The sequence below is a fragment of the Brassica rapa genome, chromosome A03, assembly GCF_000309985.2.
Source record: "Brassica rapa cultivar Chiifu-401-42 chromosome A03, CAAS_Brap_v3.01, whole genome shotgun sequence".
NCBI classification, from domain to species: Eukaryota; Viridiplantae; Streptophyta; class Magnoliopsida; order Brassicales; family Brassicaceae; genus Brassica; species Brassica rapa.
This window is the reverse complement of record NC_024797.2, coordinates 38,106,758-38,120,280: the sequence shown is the minus strand read 5'-3', so window position 1 is coordinate 38,120,280 and position 13,523 is coordinate 38,106,758. Positions and strand designations below refer to the sequence as shown.

General features: G+C 31.6%; 2 protein-coding genes across 2 annotated transcripts; both read right to left on the bottom strand.

The window, feature by feature from the left end:
- Window positions 1-4,916: 4,916 nt before the first annotated feature.
- On the bottom strand, window positions 4,917-13,302 carry LOC117132958. Its single transcript, XM_033288578.1, has 2 exons — window positions 7,417-13,302; window positions 4,917-7,290 (listed from the first exon to the last, which is right to left on the bottom strand). The coding sequence occupies exon 1, from the start codon at window positions 12,395-12,397 to the stop codon at window positions 11,318-11,320; it is 1,080 nt and encodes a 359-aa protein (XP_033144469.1). The 5' UTR covers window positions 12,398-13,302; the 3' UTR covers window positions 4,917-7,290; window positions 7,417-11,317.
- LOC117132714 lies at window positions 6,155-7,468 on the bottom strand. Its single transcript, XM_033287542.1, has 5 exons — window positions 7,380-7,468; window positions 7,164-7,290; window positions 6,752-7,039; window positions 6,491-6,688; window positions 6,155-6,406 (listed from the first exon to the last, which is right to left on the bottom strand). Exons 1-5 carry the CDS (start codon window positions 7,466-7,468, stop codon window positions 6,155-6,157), a joined length of 954 nt encoding a protein of 317 aa, XP_033143433.1.
- Window positions 13,303-13,523: the final 221 nt, after the last annotated feature.

The following is a 13,523-nucleotide window of genomic DNA, read 5'->3' as shown; positions in this document are numbered from 1 at the left end:
TTCATATGAAGTTTACTAAACCACAAAGTTTAAGCATACTTCATTGGAAGTCTACAAAAATATGACTTAATTTTTTTTATGTTTTTTAATAATTTTATCTTATTTTGCAGGTATTTTCTTCCATAGTTGTTCTCTTCTCCTCCTAGAAAAGTAAGGTTTACATCTATAGATTAAAATTTGTGTTCTTCTAGTATTTTTTTTTTTTTTTGACGTCAAAAGGCCATTCTATTACTCAAACTTGAGGTGGTTTGGGTAACCAAACCGGAATAGAACAACCATAAAAAATAACTCCCTATGGAAGGATCTTGCAGTCTTAGCTAAAAAATCTGAAGTCTGATTGCGCGCCCGTGGAACATGAATGATGTTGAAGTCCGGGAAGCATATCGGGAAGCATATTTGTGTTCTAGTATTTATATTCAAATAAAGTTACATATTAAAATTCATATTAATATGTCTTTAATTTATAACTATTTTGTCTATTAAATCATATTTTTAAAAGTTTTTTAGATTTAGACTTATTTCATATTTTTAATATATTTATTTTTCAGATCTATTTTTTTTATAGAGTAGACTTCATTTGAAATATACTTACAACTTACGGCTGGTAGACTTCAAATGAAGTCTACTAGCCTTGATTTTTAAGCATATTTCATTAGAAGTTTACCCAAATATGATTTTAATTTTTATCTTATTTTTCATAATTTTATTTTATTTTGCAGGTATTCTCTTCCAATGTTTTCAAATCATCTTCCCAAAAATGTAAGCTTTCCATATATTCATTATAAGATATTTTGTGTTTATAATGAACTAAACTTATAGATTCATACATTATCTTTTTGCTTTGTTACAAGGATGACAAAAAAACCATTTTTGAAATATTTTCCAGAACAAAGTATTTTCAAATTTTCTAAATGCACACTTTTAGATATGAAAATTTTCCATTAGTGTAGACTTCAACTAAAGTCTACTAAACAATAACTTTACGTAGACTTAATAAAAAGTCTACTAAAATATGATTTCATTTTTTATCTTATGTTTTTCTCATAACTCTATCTTATTTTGCAGGTACTTTTTCCAAGATTTTATTTGAGGCATCAAGATTATGAAAAATCAAACATACTTAAGAATACTTTTTAATATATTGCTCTATAATAACTTTCATAATAAAATATTAATTTTTAAATAATTTTTTAATGCATAATCATTGTATTCATTTTTAGTTGTTTTCACTTGTATGATACTATTAATTTTTTGTTAGATATCAATTTTTTCACAAGATCTAACCAAGCAAACAAGTAAAACCACCATAAGCTAAAATAATAACTAACACACATGTGAGAAGAAGAAAATCTATACAAAATTTTCCCAAAATTTTTCAAGAATAACACTAATCAAAACAATTTGCAATAAGTATCAAATGTATAATTATAACACATTAAATTGTGAAATTCATCCAAGACCATTAAAATTTTACTAACATACACTGTAAAATAATTAAATCATGAAAAAATATGATGAATAATACACAAATACACTTTTAATAGAATTTACGATGTAGACTTCAACTGCAGTCTACATTTGTAGATTTACAAAAATGTCTACACTTATTATCTAACATATAGTCAATCCAAAAATTTCTAGTGTATTTGGCGCAGGCTTGATACACAAAGGCGTACAAAGTGTGTCTTAGATAACTCGATCAAGTTCCGTACTTGTCGATTATTCGTGACAGGCATAAGAGGAGTATTTGTCTATTCGGAGTCATTTGTTTTAAATGATGTTTGGTAAGGAATAGGTTAGCACCATCTTCTCAATTTGTTGTTCAGATCATAATCTTCTTGTGTCATTTCAAGAAGTTTACCATGTATACAGCCATCATGCACAAGGAACATTCTTCAACCTTTTTGATTCTTCATCCTTTTCGAATAGTTTGTCACCCAAAATGTCTTTGGCCCATGCTTCACACTCGCTCTATGTTTCCAACCACATCCTTGAACACGACACTTAGCCACATACAGAGTTTTCGTTGTCTTATATGCTGAGAATGTAAATTTATATTCCACAGCCACTGACTTCAGCTTTGAAACAAGCTCAGCCTTACTAGCAAAACTATAAACGAAGACTTACAAATACGTCTACAATTATTAGCTAACAACATTGTCAAATCAAATGAATTATACCTTCATAATTATAAAAAAATTCTTTTCAAAATCACTCAAACCCATTAGGATTAACTAACACACACTGTCAAACAAAAAAAACTAGAAAAAACTTAATGAATAATACACAAATTCACATTTTTATAGATTTTTCTATGCAGACTTAATATTCAGTCTCTGAAGATATAGACGTTCTTTTCAATTTACAGACGTAGACTGTCAAATAGATCTACTTTTGGGTTCGTTTTTGCAATTGACCATTTTACGGGTTGCTTTCTATAGTTGAATAAAAGTTGTGATTTTGTACATGTAGACTTTTATTTCAGTCGACAATTTAAAAAGGTTACTTTTTGCAATTGACCAGAATTCATCCAAGATTTGACTTTCAGAACTAGACTTCATATGCAGTCTACATGTTTGAATTTTTTTGAAAGAGGTTAGTTTTGCAATTGACCAAGTTTGACTTCCAATCAGTAGATTGAAATGAACGTCTACGGGTGTGTAGACTTCTTGTGAAGTCTACTCTCAAATCCGACGGGTTGGTTTTGCATTTGACCAAAATAAAAAAGTAGACTTTATACGCAGTCTACATTTTTTTTTTAAGATAAGAAGACTGCATATGAAGTCTACAATTTAATAAATTTTTGATTGCTTTTTAAAATTTTTGGTCAAACACAAAACTAACCTATTCCACGAAGTCAAAGTTTTGGTCAAATGCAAAACTGACATTTTATAGACTTCGTTGGCAGTTTACATTTTGTAGACTTTCGTTGAAGTCTATTTTGAAAAGTCAAAAGTTCGGTCAAATGAAAAACTAACCTCTTTTAGGTAGACGTCTTAGTAAGTCTACCGAAAGTTTTATTTTTGTTGTCAAAAGTAAAGACGGAGATTACTGAGGAAGTCTGCGTTAGAAAAAAAATTTGTCTGGTCAATTGCAAAACTAACCCGTGCGTTGACAAATAGACTCCATCGTAAGTCTCCACGGAGGCGTAGACATACAAAACAGTCTACCGTTGCGACACAGATCTGAAAAAGAACGAAAACCATGTAAATAGTTACCTTTTTCCTGTGTAAAGCTCGTTTCCAACCTTTTCAACCGTCCAAACTCCAAATATGAGCAAAAAGAAGCATCTTTAACGATTCACTAATAAAGAAACTCGAAAATATGAAGTTTGTGATTATGAAAATGATAGTTATGAGAGTTTTTTAGATGGAAATGTAGAGGAGATGAGAGGAAATGAAGTTTTTTGGGTTAGAATGAGAAAAAAGTGGTTGAAAATTGAATTCTAGGGCTTTAGAGCTCAAAAATGGTGGTTCATGGTGGTTGAAAAAATTGATGATGATGGTATTTTTGTAAATAAGAAGAAATGGTTAGGGTGTATTTGGTTTTTTGTTAATTTCGAAATTAATAAAAAAATAAATAAAAATGACAATTTTGTGAATAATTCAAAAACATAAGGATAGTATGGAAATTTTATTGATGAATAGTATGGACAAAAAAAAGGGTTAGTTTTGGTTTTGACTTGAAAATATGGGTTGGTTTTGTAAAACACCCTAAAATTTAAGAAGTGACGAAGAATTAGACACAACAAAAGTTCTTCAAAAATGATGTAACTCTTAAAGAACGAGTAGGAATGATTATTCCCCTTAGTTCCATATTCACCCTTTATACCCATAGGTTACATATATATATATATATATATTCTTATAGATGTTTTATTAACCCTTATAAACAAATTTATAATTTGGAAAAAGTTTTCACAAACCCTTATAAGTGATTCAGTCTTTATAAAATGTTATAAGACTTCATAAATGAATTACCTTTTGAAAATCTACAAATCCTTATAAATGAACACCCACGGACGTCCTTATAAATGAATTACCTTTGTAAGGATTTTTATAAACCCTTACAAAGTCTATTAAATACCTTATAAATTATTTATAGACCCTTATAAAAAAAATTTCTATATATTCTTATAAATGATTCATAAACCCCTTAAAATTAGTTTATAATTTAGACAAAAGTTTTCTACAAATCCTTATAAATGATTTATAAGCTTTTTTAAAATGTTTTTAAGACTTTATAAACAAAATACCCTTAGAAAATTTTACAAATCCTTTTAAATGATTTTATAAAACCTTATAAATATTTTTATATATTCTTATAAATGAATTATAAACCCTTATAAATAATTTATAAGTATTTATAAACAATTTATAAATCTTCATAAATGATTTATAAACATTTATAAATTATTTATAATCCGTATAAAGCCTTATAGAAAACTAAGTTCAAGTTTGTTATTACATATCCTTATAAACTGATTTTATAAACTCTTATAAATGAATTATAATTTAATAAGATATTTAGATAGCCTTATAAATTGTTTTGATAACCAATTATAAATAGATTTATGAACCTAATAAATGGTTTAATAAATCCTTATATATGATCTATAAATTGTTTTATAAAATCTTATAAATGTCTTTACAAACTCTTATAGATAATTTATAAATTTTATGAAAGATTTATAAACCCTTATAGATAATCTATAAATTGTCTTATAAGTATAAGTTTCTTTATACTCTTATAAACGATTTATAAGATTTTATAAAAGATTTATAACCCTTAAAATATGGTTTATAAACCATTATAAATGATTTTTAAATATTTACAAATGATTTGTAGACTTTTACAAAAAAGTATATTATTTATTATCATTTAAAAATGATTTATAAACCTTATAAGCGTCAATAAATGATAACAGATATTTAGAAAGTCCTATAAATGATTTATTATCATTTACAAATGATCTACAGAAAATGTGTCAAAGCCATACATGGAGAAAACAAAAACTGTTGACTACTTTTCTGTGCAAAGCTGCACATACATCTTCAGGATACAACACCCCATGAGCCTTTGAACGAAGCAGCTTGTAGAAATTCATGTTTGCGACAGGAACTGCGCCTATTATCCTAACTGTGAGGAACATCTGCACATCAGGGAGCTTTGAGCTTATATTTTTGGCAAACATCACAGGATGTGCCAGGCCACAGAAGATAATGTTCCTCTTTTTTAAGAAATGAATTGCTGCTGGACGCAGTTCAAGATCAAGGAATATGTGATTGCCAACATACAGAACCGGTCCCTTTAAAGGTATTCCTCCAAGTGTTCTTTCTATTGTACCATTGACTAGAGTTGAGACACTACAAGAAAAGAGCTCTATTGCAATAATGATATATTGTTGCAATATGCTCATATATTGTTGCAAATATAAAATTGCAATAAAATTGCAACAAATTTTAACTTCTTGCTGTTTGAATGTTGCAAATCCATGTTTGTTGCATATACGTAGCAAAATTAGCAACAAATTGAAATGTTGCTATATATGTCATATTATTGCAACAATTTTTTATAGCAATTTTGTTGTATATTTACAACATATTTTGTAACCATAAATGGTGGCAAGTCATTGCTACGTAAAATATATAGCAAACAACATTGCAAATTTGCAATTATTGTTTTCTGAAATTTAGTAATATTAATGCAACAAAATATATAGAAAAATATATTGGTACAATTTTAACGTTGCAATTAAAATTGTTACAAAATTTGCTATATAAAAGATGTAGCTAATTTTGTTGCAAATTTTCCTATAATTATTTTTAAATAGTACATTTGTTGCCAATATTTTTTGACGTGGCTACTATATGGTTAACAATTAATATTTTAATAAAATTAGTAGATATCAACAACGTTGCATAGATTAATTGTTTTTTTATAAGCAATATTTGATGTTTTATTTAGCTTTTATGATATATATATATATATATATATATATATTTTATAATAAACAAAAGTCAAATGACCAATTTTATTAAATAAACTAAAATATTCAAAAAAATCAACAATGCATTAATAGAGAAAATCCAGCAATAATTTAAAAGTAGAATAAAACTAATAAAACCTTCGAAAAATAACAAAAGCAGCCAATTTAAACTTGGTTGTTGTTGACACCCCTGGATAGAATAGCTGGACAAAGGATGGCAATCATTTTCTCCAAGCCTTCAAGTTTGCTCAGCCTTTCTTTGATATCTTCATTTTCTTGAGAAATGTCTTCCACCTTTTTCTTGAACTCATCACTTTCTAAGTGGGTTTCAATGGTGACTGGCATTTTAGCATTGAGGGAAACCTCACTAAGAAGAGCTCCAAGACCAAACACACGACCTTGTGTTGAATCAACCAACTGTAGAATATAATATATGTAAGACAAAAAAAATCTATGAAGAAATCTAGGAAAATAAAAAGATTTTTAGAACTATTGCATTACCTTCAAATACATTTGATTCTTCTTCTCAGAAGTTAGCTCTTCTGTGACTAGGATATCATCTTCAAGCATATGATCAGCTACATTTTTTTCAAATCCTTCACTAATTAGCCTTGCCCTTTCATCCACAAATGACCCGTCTGATTTCTTGTGTGTCTCACGAAGAACATCAATGTAAGATGCATCTCCGTTCTTTTCTTTCTACAAAATAGAAGTGTTAGAAAATAATATTTAAAGTAGTACATATGAAAACAAGTGTCTTACCAATATATCGGCAACCCTAGCATATGAACGTGAGCCAGCTCGGTGTTTATGAGGTCCCAGCCCGTTTCGATCTGACATTCGACTCTTAGACGCTTTTTTACTTTTTTCCTTAGCTTTATCTGTTCCCCAGTAGGCAACCAAGTCTTTGTAGTAATCATCAAGGATCCAATATGGCTGTTTACCTCTTTCTTTTACTCGGCTGATCATATCGATCAGTTTAGTCGCAGCACATTTGCAAAACATCTTACGCACCTCGGATTCAATCAAGTCATTCCAAAAGAATTTGCTCTGAAATATATTTTTTAAAAATGTAAGAGCGCTATACATATGGCATAAGTATTTCTATTCCAATGGAAACATAAAACAAGATTTTTTTTTAATTTTTTTGTATATGTAATGTTTTGTGATATACCTTGAATGTGAACCACCATCGCTCTTTTACATGTTTCGGGGTAGTTGACCAGTTTCTATATGGGCCAGGAAAATCAGATCGGATGATTGTTCTTATCTCACTAGTGATTACGGAATCACGTTTGAACCTATAAACAAAAGCAAAAATATAAGGTAACTTAAACAATAACGTGAGGTTCATATATATAAAATATATATACAGTATCTTTCTTTTTACCACAATGATCCATTCACTCTGGAAGGATTAAGAACACCTAAGACATTCATAGGTTGGGCTGCTCCATGATTTTCACCCTCATTTGCCATCTGGAGATGAGTTGCTTTCAAAGAACTGCGATGCAGAAGTTTACTGGATTGTTAAAAACACCGTATAGGCTGTATATAAATATATATGCATATGAAAATAACAAAATCTAAACCTCCCGATATTGGTATATCCATATCTTTTTAGCATAATATTCTCTAAACAAACTAAAGTGAAGCGGCAAATGAAATATAAGGAGGGAAAAACATTTGACTAAAAAGTAAATATATTCGTAGTTACAAGCTCATTTCTTGTGAACTATTTAATAAATTTTCAAATAAAACTCAAAAGTATAGAACTTTTAGTATGAAACTAGAATAACTTACCAAAACTGAATTTACCATTTCAAAATTCAAACCGTTAAAACAATTAAACAAAGTCATCTACTGAAAATCAGTCAAAACAGAGCACATACATGCTTGAAAAGAGAATAAAAAACTATACGAAAACCAGTAAACACAGTCACTCTCAAGTAACAACAAGAAACTATATTTTCGGCAGTAGTAGAAAGAAAATATAACCATGAGACGACATAAAAGAGTCAGGACCACAGGTCTGTTTCCATACACAACCATGAAACGACAGAAAAGAGTTATAGAAGTTGAGGAGTTCACCGATAGAAAAGAGTTAACTCTGTACATGCATGTCGTCCTCATATGTAAACAGTAGAAGCCTGAGGAGGAAGAAGAGAAGAAGAACCCATCGCCAATGCTCGGATGTGTTGTCGGTTCAGCTTCTCTGCAGCAGATTGAAGACCAGGGGAAGTCCGAGAGCACCATCCAAGCTTGAACTGCTATCGCCGGAGCTCCATCTGTTGTGGCTGTGAAGATCGCTTCCGAATAGCCATCGCCGCTCTGTCGCTCTTTTTTTTTCTCAGGTGAAGAAACAAAGGAAAGCATATGGTCAAGGGTCCTCACTGTTCTGTATGAAAAATCAGGCCCGATCCCGTGATAAGCCCAATTGTTAACCAAATTCGCAGAGCCAAGGAACCACGAGTGTAACACTCTGTTTTTCTTCTTTTTTTTTTTGAACACATCACTCTGTTTTTCATACTTTGCTAAATAGGAGATAAATTAATATATAAATGAGAGAAAAATAGGTCGATGAATTTAGAAATAAATTTAAAAATGCTGAAATAGAGACAGTTTAAACAATTAAAGGAAGAATGAGCTGGTAAGTGTTTCAAAAGAAAAAAAAGAGAGCTGTTAATAATCAAGATGTCAATGTAAGAAAACTAAAGAATAAAAAGAGGATTTGTCATCTTCTTGGTCGCAGTTTCACGTCTAGACGTCTCAGAAGTCTGAACTGTCTTCTGTTGATTGAGAATCTTGAGATACTTCGTCATCTTGTTCTGAGTCTAGTTCCTCATCAAGAACATCATGCAGGTTGACAAACTGTTCTTGTTGGTCAGCTAAATCATTGACTGTGATAAATGGATCAGCCACAATAACAGTATTATCACTCTCGTATTGTAAAGGACTCGGATCCAATTCCTCACTGCATATAACTTTTCCCCTTGGTTGCATCTTCATTGTAGCATACCAATCACTATTCTTTTCGCTTAGACGAGGATATGATATAAAGCATACTTGGTCCGCTTGGCTAGCAAAAATAAACGGATCATATTTTCCGTACCGTCTAGAGCGATTAACATCAACGATCCCAGATCTGTTTATGCGTACACCTTTATCCATTGTTGAGTCATACCAATCGCATCTGAAAAGTACAATTCGAAGACCAACAACTCCTGGATAATACAACTCAAATATTTGTTTTATGATTCCATAACATTCAGATTCTTCAGTTAAATCAGATGTTCCTTTCACACAAACACCATAGTTGAACGTACTGCGATCTTTTCCATGATCTAGCGTATGGAAGTTGTATCCTCGACAAAAATATATTGGCCAAGAGGTTACTTTAGTTGCCGGTCCGTGTACCAAGTCATGCAACCATAACGGATATATACTGCGATTTGTGTCGCCTCCAATCTGAGAAATACAATCATTATAGTAAGTAAGGTACTTTATATTTTAGATATTGCTAGATGTCAGTTTAATACTTACATGTTTTTCTAACCATGATGCAAACTGATGTTCTTTTAAATCAAACAACTGAGCCTCATTTGTGGTGGGATACGTCCTTTTTATGTCTTCTTCAAATAATCTGTATACAAAAATCACAGTGTATTATGAAATATAATAATCTTAAGACCAATATCAAATTTAAAGTTAACTTACTTTTCAAAGGGTTGCAGATAACTACAATTTAAAAGGACGTATGAGTGCGCACGTTGATAATCTTTTGAGTCCAACCAAAAGTCCAAAGATTTTCCACTGCCTCTTCCACCTTGTAAAAATATTTCAGAAATATCTGGAAATAAGTTGTTATGGACGCCACCTCCATCATCATTGCGAGAATCATTGCGACTTTTAGTCCTGATATAAGCTTCAAAATAATATGAGCAAAAATCTGAAATTTCCTCGTTAACATATTGTTCTACGATGGATCCTTCAATTTTAGCTTTATTTTTTGCCTTCTTCTTCAAATGATACATATATCTTTCAAACGCATACATCCATCGAAATTGGACTGGACCACCTAGTTTTGCCTCGTAAGGGAGATGAACGCTCAAATGCTCCATCACATCAAAAAAAGATGGTGGAAATATTTTTTCCAAGTTACACAAGATAATAGCGATATTGCTAGTTAATATCTCCACAGAATCTTTGTCCAAGGTCCGTGCACACAGATCACGAAAGAATAAACTTATACCTGTAAGAAAATAATTATCAATATTTGTATTCATCACTTATGTAAGAAGAATTATATGTACATAGAATAAATACCCAATAATGCTTGATGGATGTTGCTAGGTAATAACTCCGCAAAAGCTATTGGAAGTAATCTTTGCATAAAAACATGACAATCATGACTCTTCATTCCAGAAAGCTTTCCTCCATTAAAATCAACCGAAGAAGATAGATTTGATGAATAACCATCAGAAAATTTAACTTCCTTTTTCAACCAATTAAATAGACATGTCTTGGATTGAGGAGATAATCTAAATAATGGAACTGGAGCTTTTCCGTCACTAGTCATATGCAGGTCTTTCCGATTGCAAATATCAGCCAAATCAAGACGGGATTTAACATTGTCTTTTGTTTTTCCTTGAACATTCATCAATGTATTGATGATATTATCAAAAAAAATCTTCTCTATATGCATCACATCAAGATTATGACGAAGAAGAAGATGTTTCCAATAAGGTAATTCCCAAAATATACTCTGCTTATGCCAATTATGTTTCTCACCGTATCCCGATATTTTTGGATGTCCTTCTCCTCCACAGTTAACAGTCTTTGGTAAACCCATCACATGATCACTCCATAAATCTTCGCCTGAATATATTGTTGGTGGATCAGAATCAACTACTTTATTTTTTTTGAAGTTTTTCTTGTTTCGGCATAGAGGATGGTCTTTTGGAAGAAAACGACGGTGACAATCAAACCAACATGTTTTCCTTCCATGCTTCAGCCAAAAAGCTTCAGTATCACCCATACAATAAGGACATGCTAAACGACCATGAGTTGTCCATCCAGATAACATAGCATAAGCGGGAAAATCACTGATCGTCCATAAAAGCATAGCTCGTAATGTAAAGTTCTGCTTCAGCGATACATCATATGACTCAACTCCATCAGTCCATAAACCATTAAGCTCCTCTATGAGAGGCTGTAAAAACACATCTAAACTCCTTTTTGGATGGTTTGGACCAGGGATTAATATTGTGAGAAACATAAACTCACGTTTCATACACATGTCAGGTGGTAGATTATATGGAGTAAGAATCACCGGCCACAACGAATAATTTTGACCAGACATACCAAAAGGATTAAATCCATCTGTGCACAAACCAAGATAGACATTTCTAGATTCATTGGAAAAACAGGATCTACCTGGTTAAAGTGTTTCCATGCTTCACCATCTGATGGATGACTCATTACATTACTGTCCTGAGTTGAATAATGTTCTTTGTGCCACCTCATATGTGAAGCTGTCTTCTTTGACTGATATAATCTTTTCAGTCTATCAGCTATTGGCAGATAAAACATTTGTCGAAAAGGAACTTGTTTTCTTCCAGGTTTTTTTGTACTTTTGAATCTCGCAGCTCCACAGAATTTACAGCTTTCTAGGTCTGCGTCGGTTTTCCAGAAGATCATACAATTATTCTGACACACATCTATCTTTTTGTAAGGCAGCCCCAAAGACCGCATCAGTTTCTTTGTGTCATAGTATGAAGCAGTGGCATTGTTATCTGCAGGCATGTAGTCTTTCAACATTTCAGCAATATAATCCATGCACTTCTCAGACAAGTTATAGTCTGTTTTCAGTGTCATACATCGAGCCGCCAATGACAATTGTGAGTGTCCTTCTCGACATCCATCATATATTGGATTTTGGCTTGCATTTAACAGACTGAAAAATCTTTTGGCTTCTTCGTTGGGATCTTCTTCAATGCTTTCATGAGAGGACGTATGCTCATTAAAGGCATCACTTATCATCTCAACATAAGAGTTTGGAGCTTGCATGGAAACATCTGTGGGCGTGTTTGTATTTTCCTGAGCATGTCGTGAGTGATTGTCAACCTCATACACTTCTCCATGTGCAACCCAAACAAGATAATTGGCCATAAATCCTCTGTTATATAAATGGCCAGTGACTGTTTGCTCATCAAGAAATTTTCTATTCTCACACTTAATACACGGGCAAAATATTTTCTGCTTTTGAGTAAATAAAACATGGTTTTTGGCAACAACCATGAAATATTTCAATCCTTCTGTAAATGCATTAGAGACCTGATTGGTATTGGGATCAATTCTTGCATACATCCATTGCCTCATAGCATGATTAGCATTACTCGAAGACATTTAGAAATTCAAAAAATCTGCAACCAAACAATCTAGAACTTGAATAAATCATTAACTCAATGCATAAGTACATGTACCAGGAATGTCAAACAAATAATTACCTCAGTTTTGCTTTTGAATAATTTATTAGGTATCAGCAGACTCCCGATTGGCACCTATATCACGTAGTCAACAAGTAGACGTAAGTTTTCCGAGCCTTTCAAAGTTGTCTAGATTTAGACTTCTGAGACTGTAGTTGAATAGCATAAATTAAGAAACACATATATCAGATTCATCATACCGAGTGTGAGCAGAATCGTATGACAAGTAGACGTAAGTCAGTTTTCCGAGCCGTTCAATCAAGGAAGAAAGAGCAACAAATTGTATCTGTTTTTTTTACAGGATTAAAACAGAGGTTAAGCAAATAATCCTTATAAGACTTAAACTACAAAGCTAATAAAACCAGAGAGAAAAATAATAGATAAGAAGATAGAAGGAGTCAACTTACTTAAGGGAGTTAAACAGAAGATTTAGAGAGAGATTAAGACAGGAAGTCTAACGTCTCTGTTGTGCTGCTGTGATATGCTCTGTTTCATAAAAAAGGGTTCGTTAAGTTTTCTGGCTTGAGACAAAAAGTGGAGACGGAGATAAGAAGTTTTTTTGCTTAAAGATTTGGAAGAAGGTACGTGTCTAGTTTATTTGTTTTCTTATTCTTTTTTTTTTTTTGCTGACGATCTTGGACGTATCTTAACTTGAGTTAAAAGAAAAAAAAAAGAGATAAAGATGTTATGTATAGGGTTTTTAGTAATTAAATCCCTCAACTAAAGATGAATCGTAAAAAAAACCCTCAACTAAAAATCATGTGAAATAAACCCTCAACTTTAGTTCCGTTAACATATGTTACCCTCCGTCTAAAAAACCGTGACAGAGGGTGACATATGTTAACGGTTTATCAGTTGAGGGTTTATAATGTTGAAAACTTAGTTGAGGGTTTTTTTTTACGATTCAAAAATAGTTGAGGGGTTTTATCACTAAAAGTCATTAAAGGGTTTTTAAGTTATTTATTATCCATTTATACATTGTTTTAGATTGATTTGTAAGCCTTTAAAACTAATGTATATTTTTAATACATTAATCTATTATAAAA

Coding starts and splice junctions, on each gene's coding strand:
- LOC117132714 (XM_033287542.1), bottom strand. CDS start 7,468: ATGGCAAATGAGGGTGAAAATCATGGAGCAGCCCAACCTATGAATGTC. Junction 7,040..7,163: donor GATGGTGGTTCACATTCAAG/GTATATCACAAA, acceptor AATATATTTCAG/AGCAAATTCTTTTGGAATGA. Junction 6,407..6,490: donor AGAATCAAATGTATTTGAAG/GTAATGCAATAG, acceptor TATATTCTACAG/TTGGTTGATTCAACACAAGG.
- LOC117132958 (XM_033288578.1), bottom strand. CDS start 12,397: ATGTCTTCGAGTAATGCTAATCATGCTATGAGGCAATGGATGTATGCA.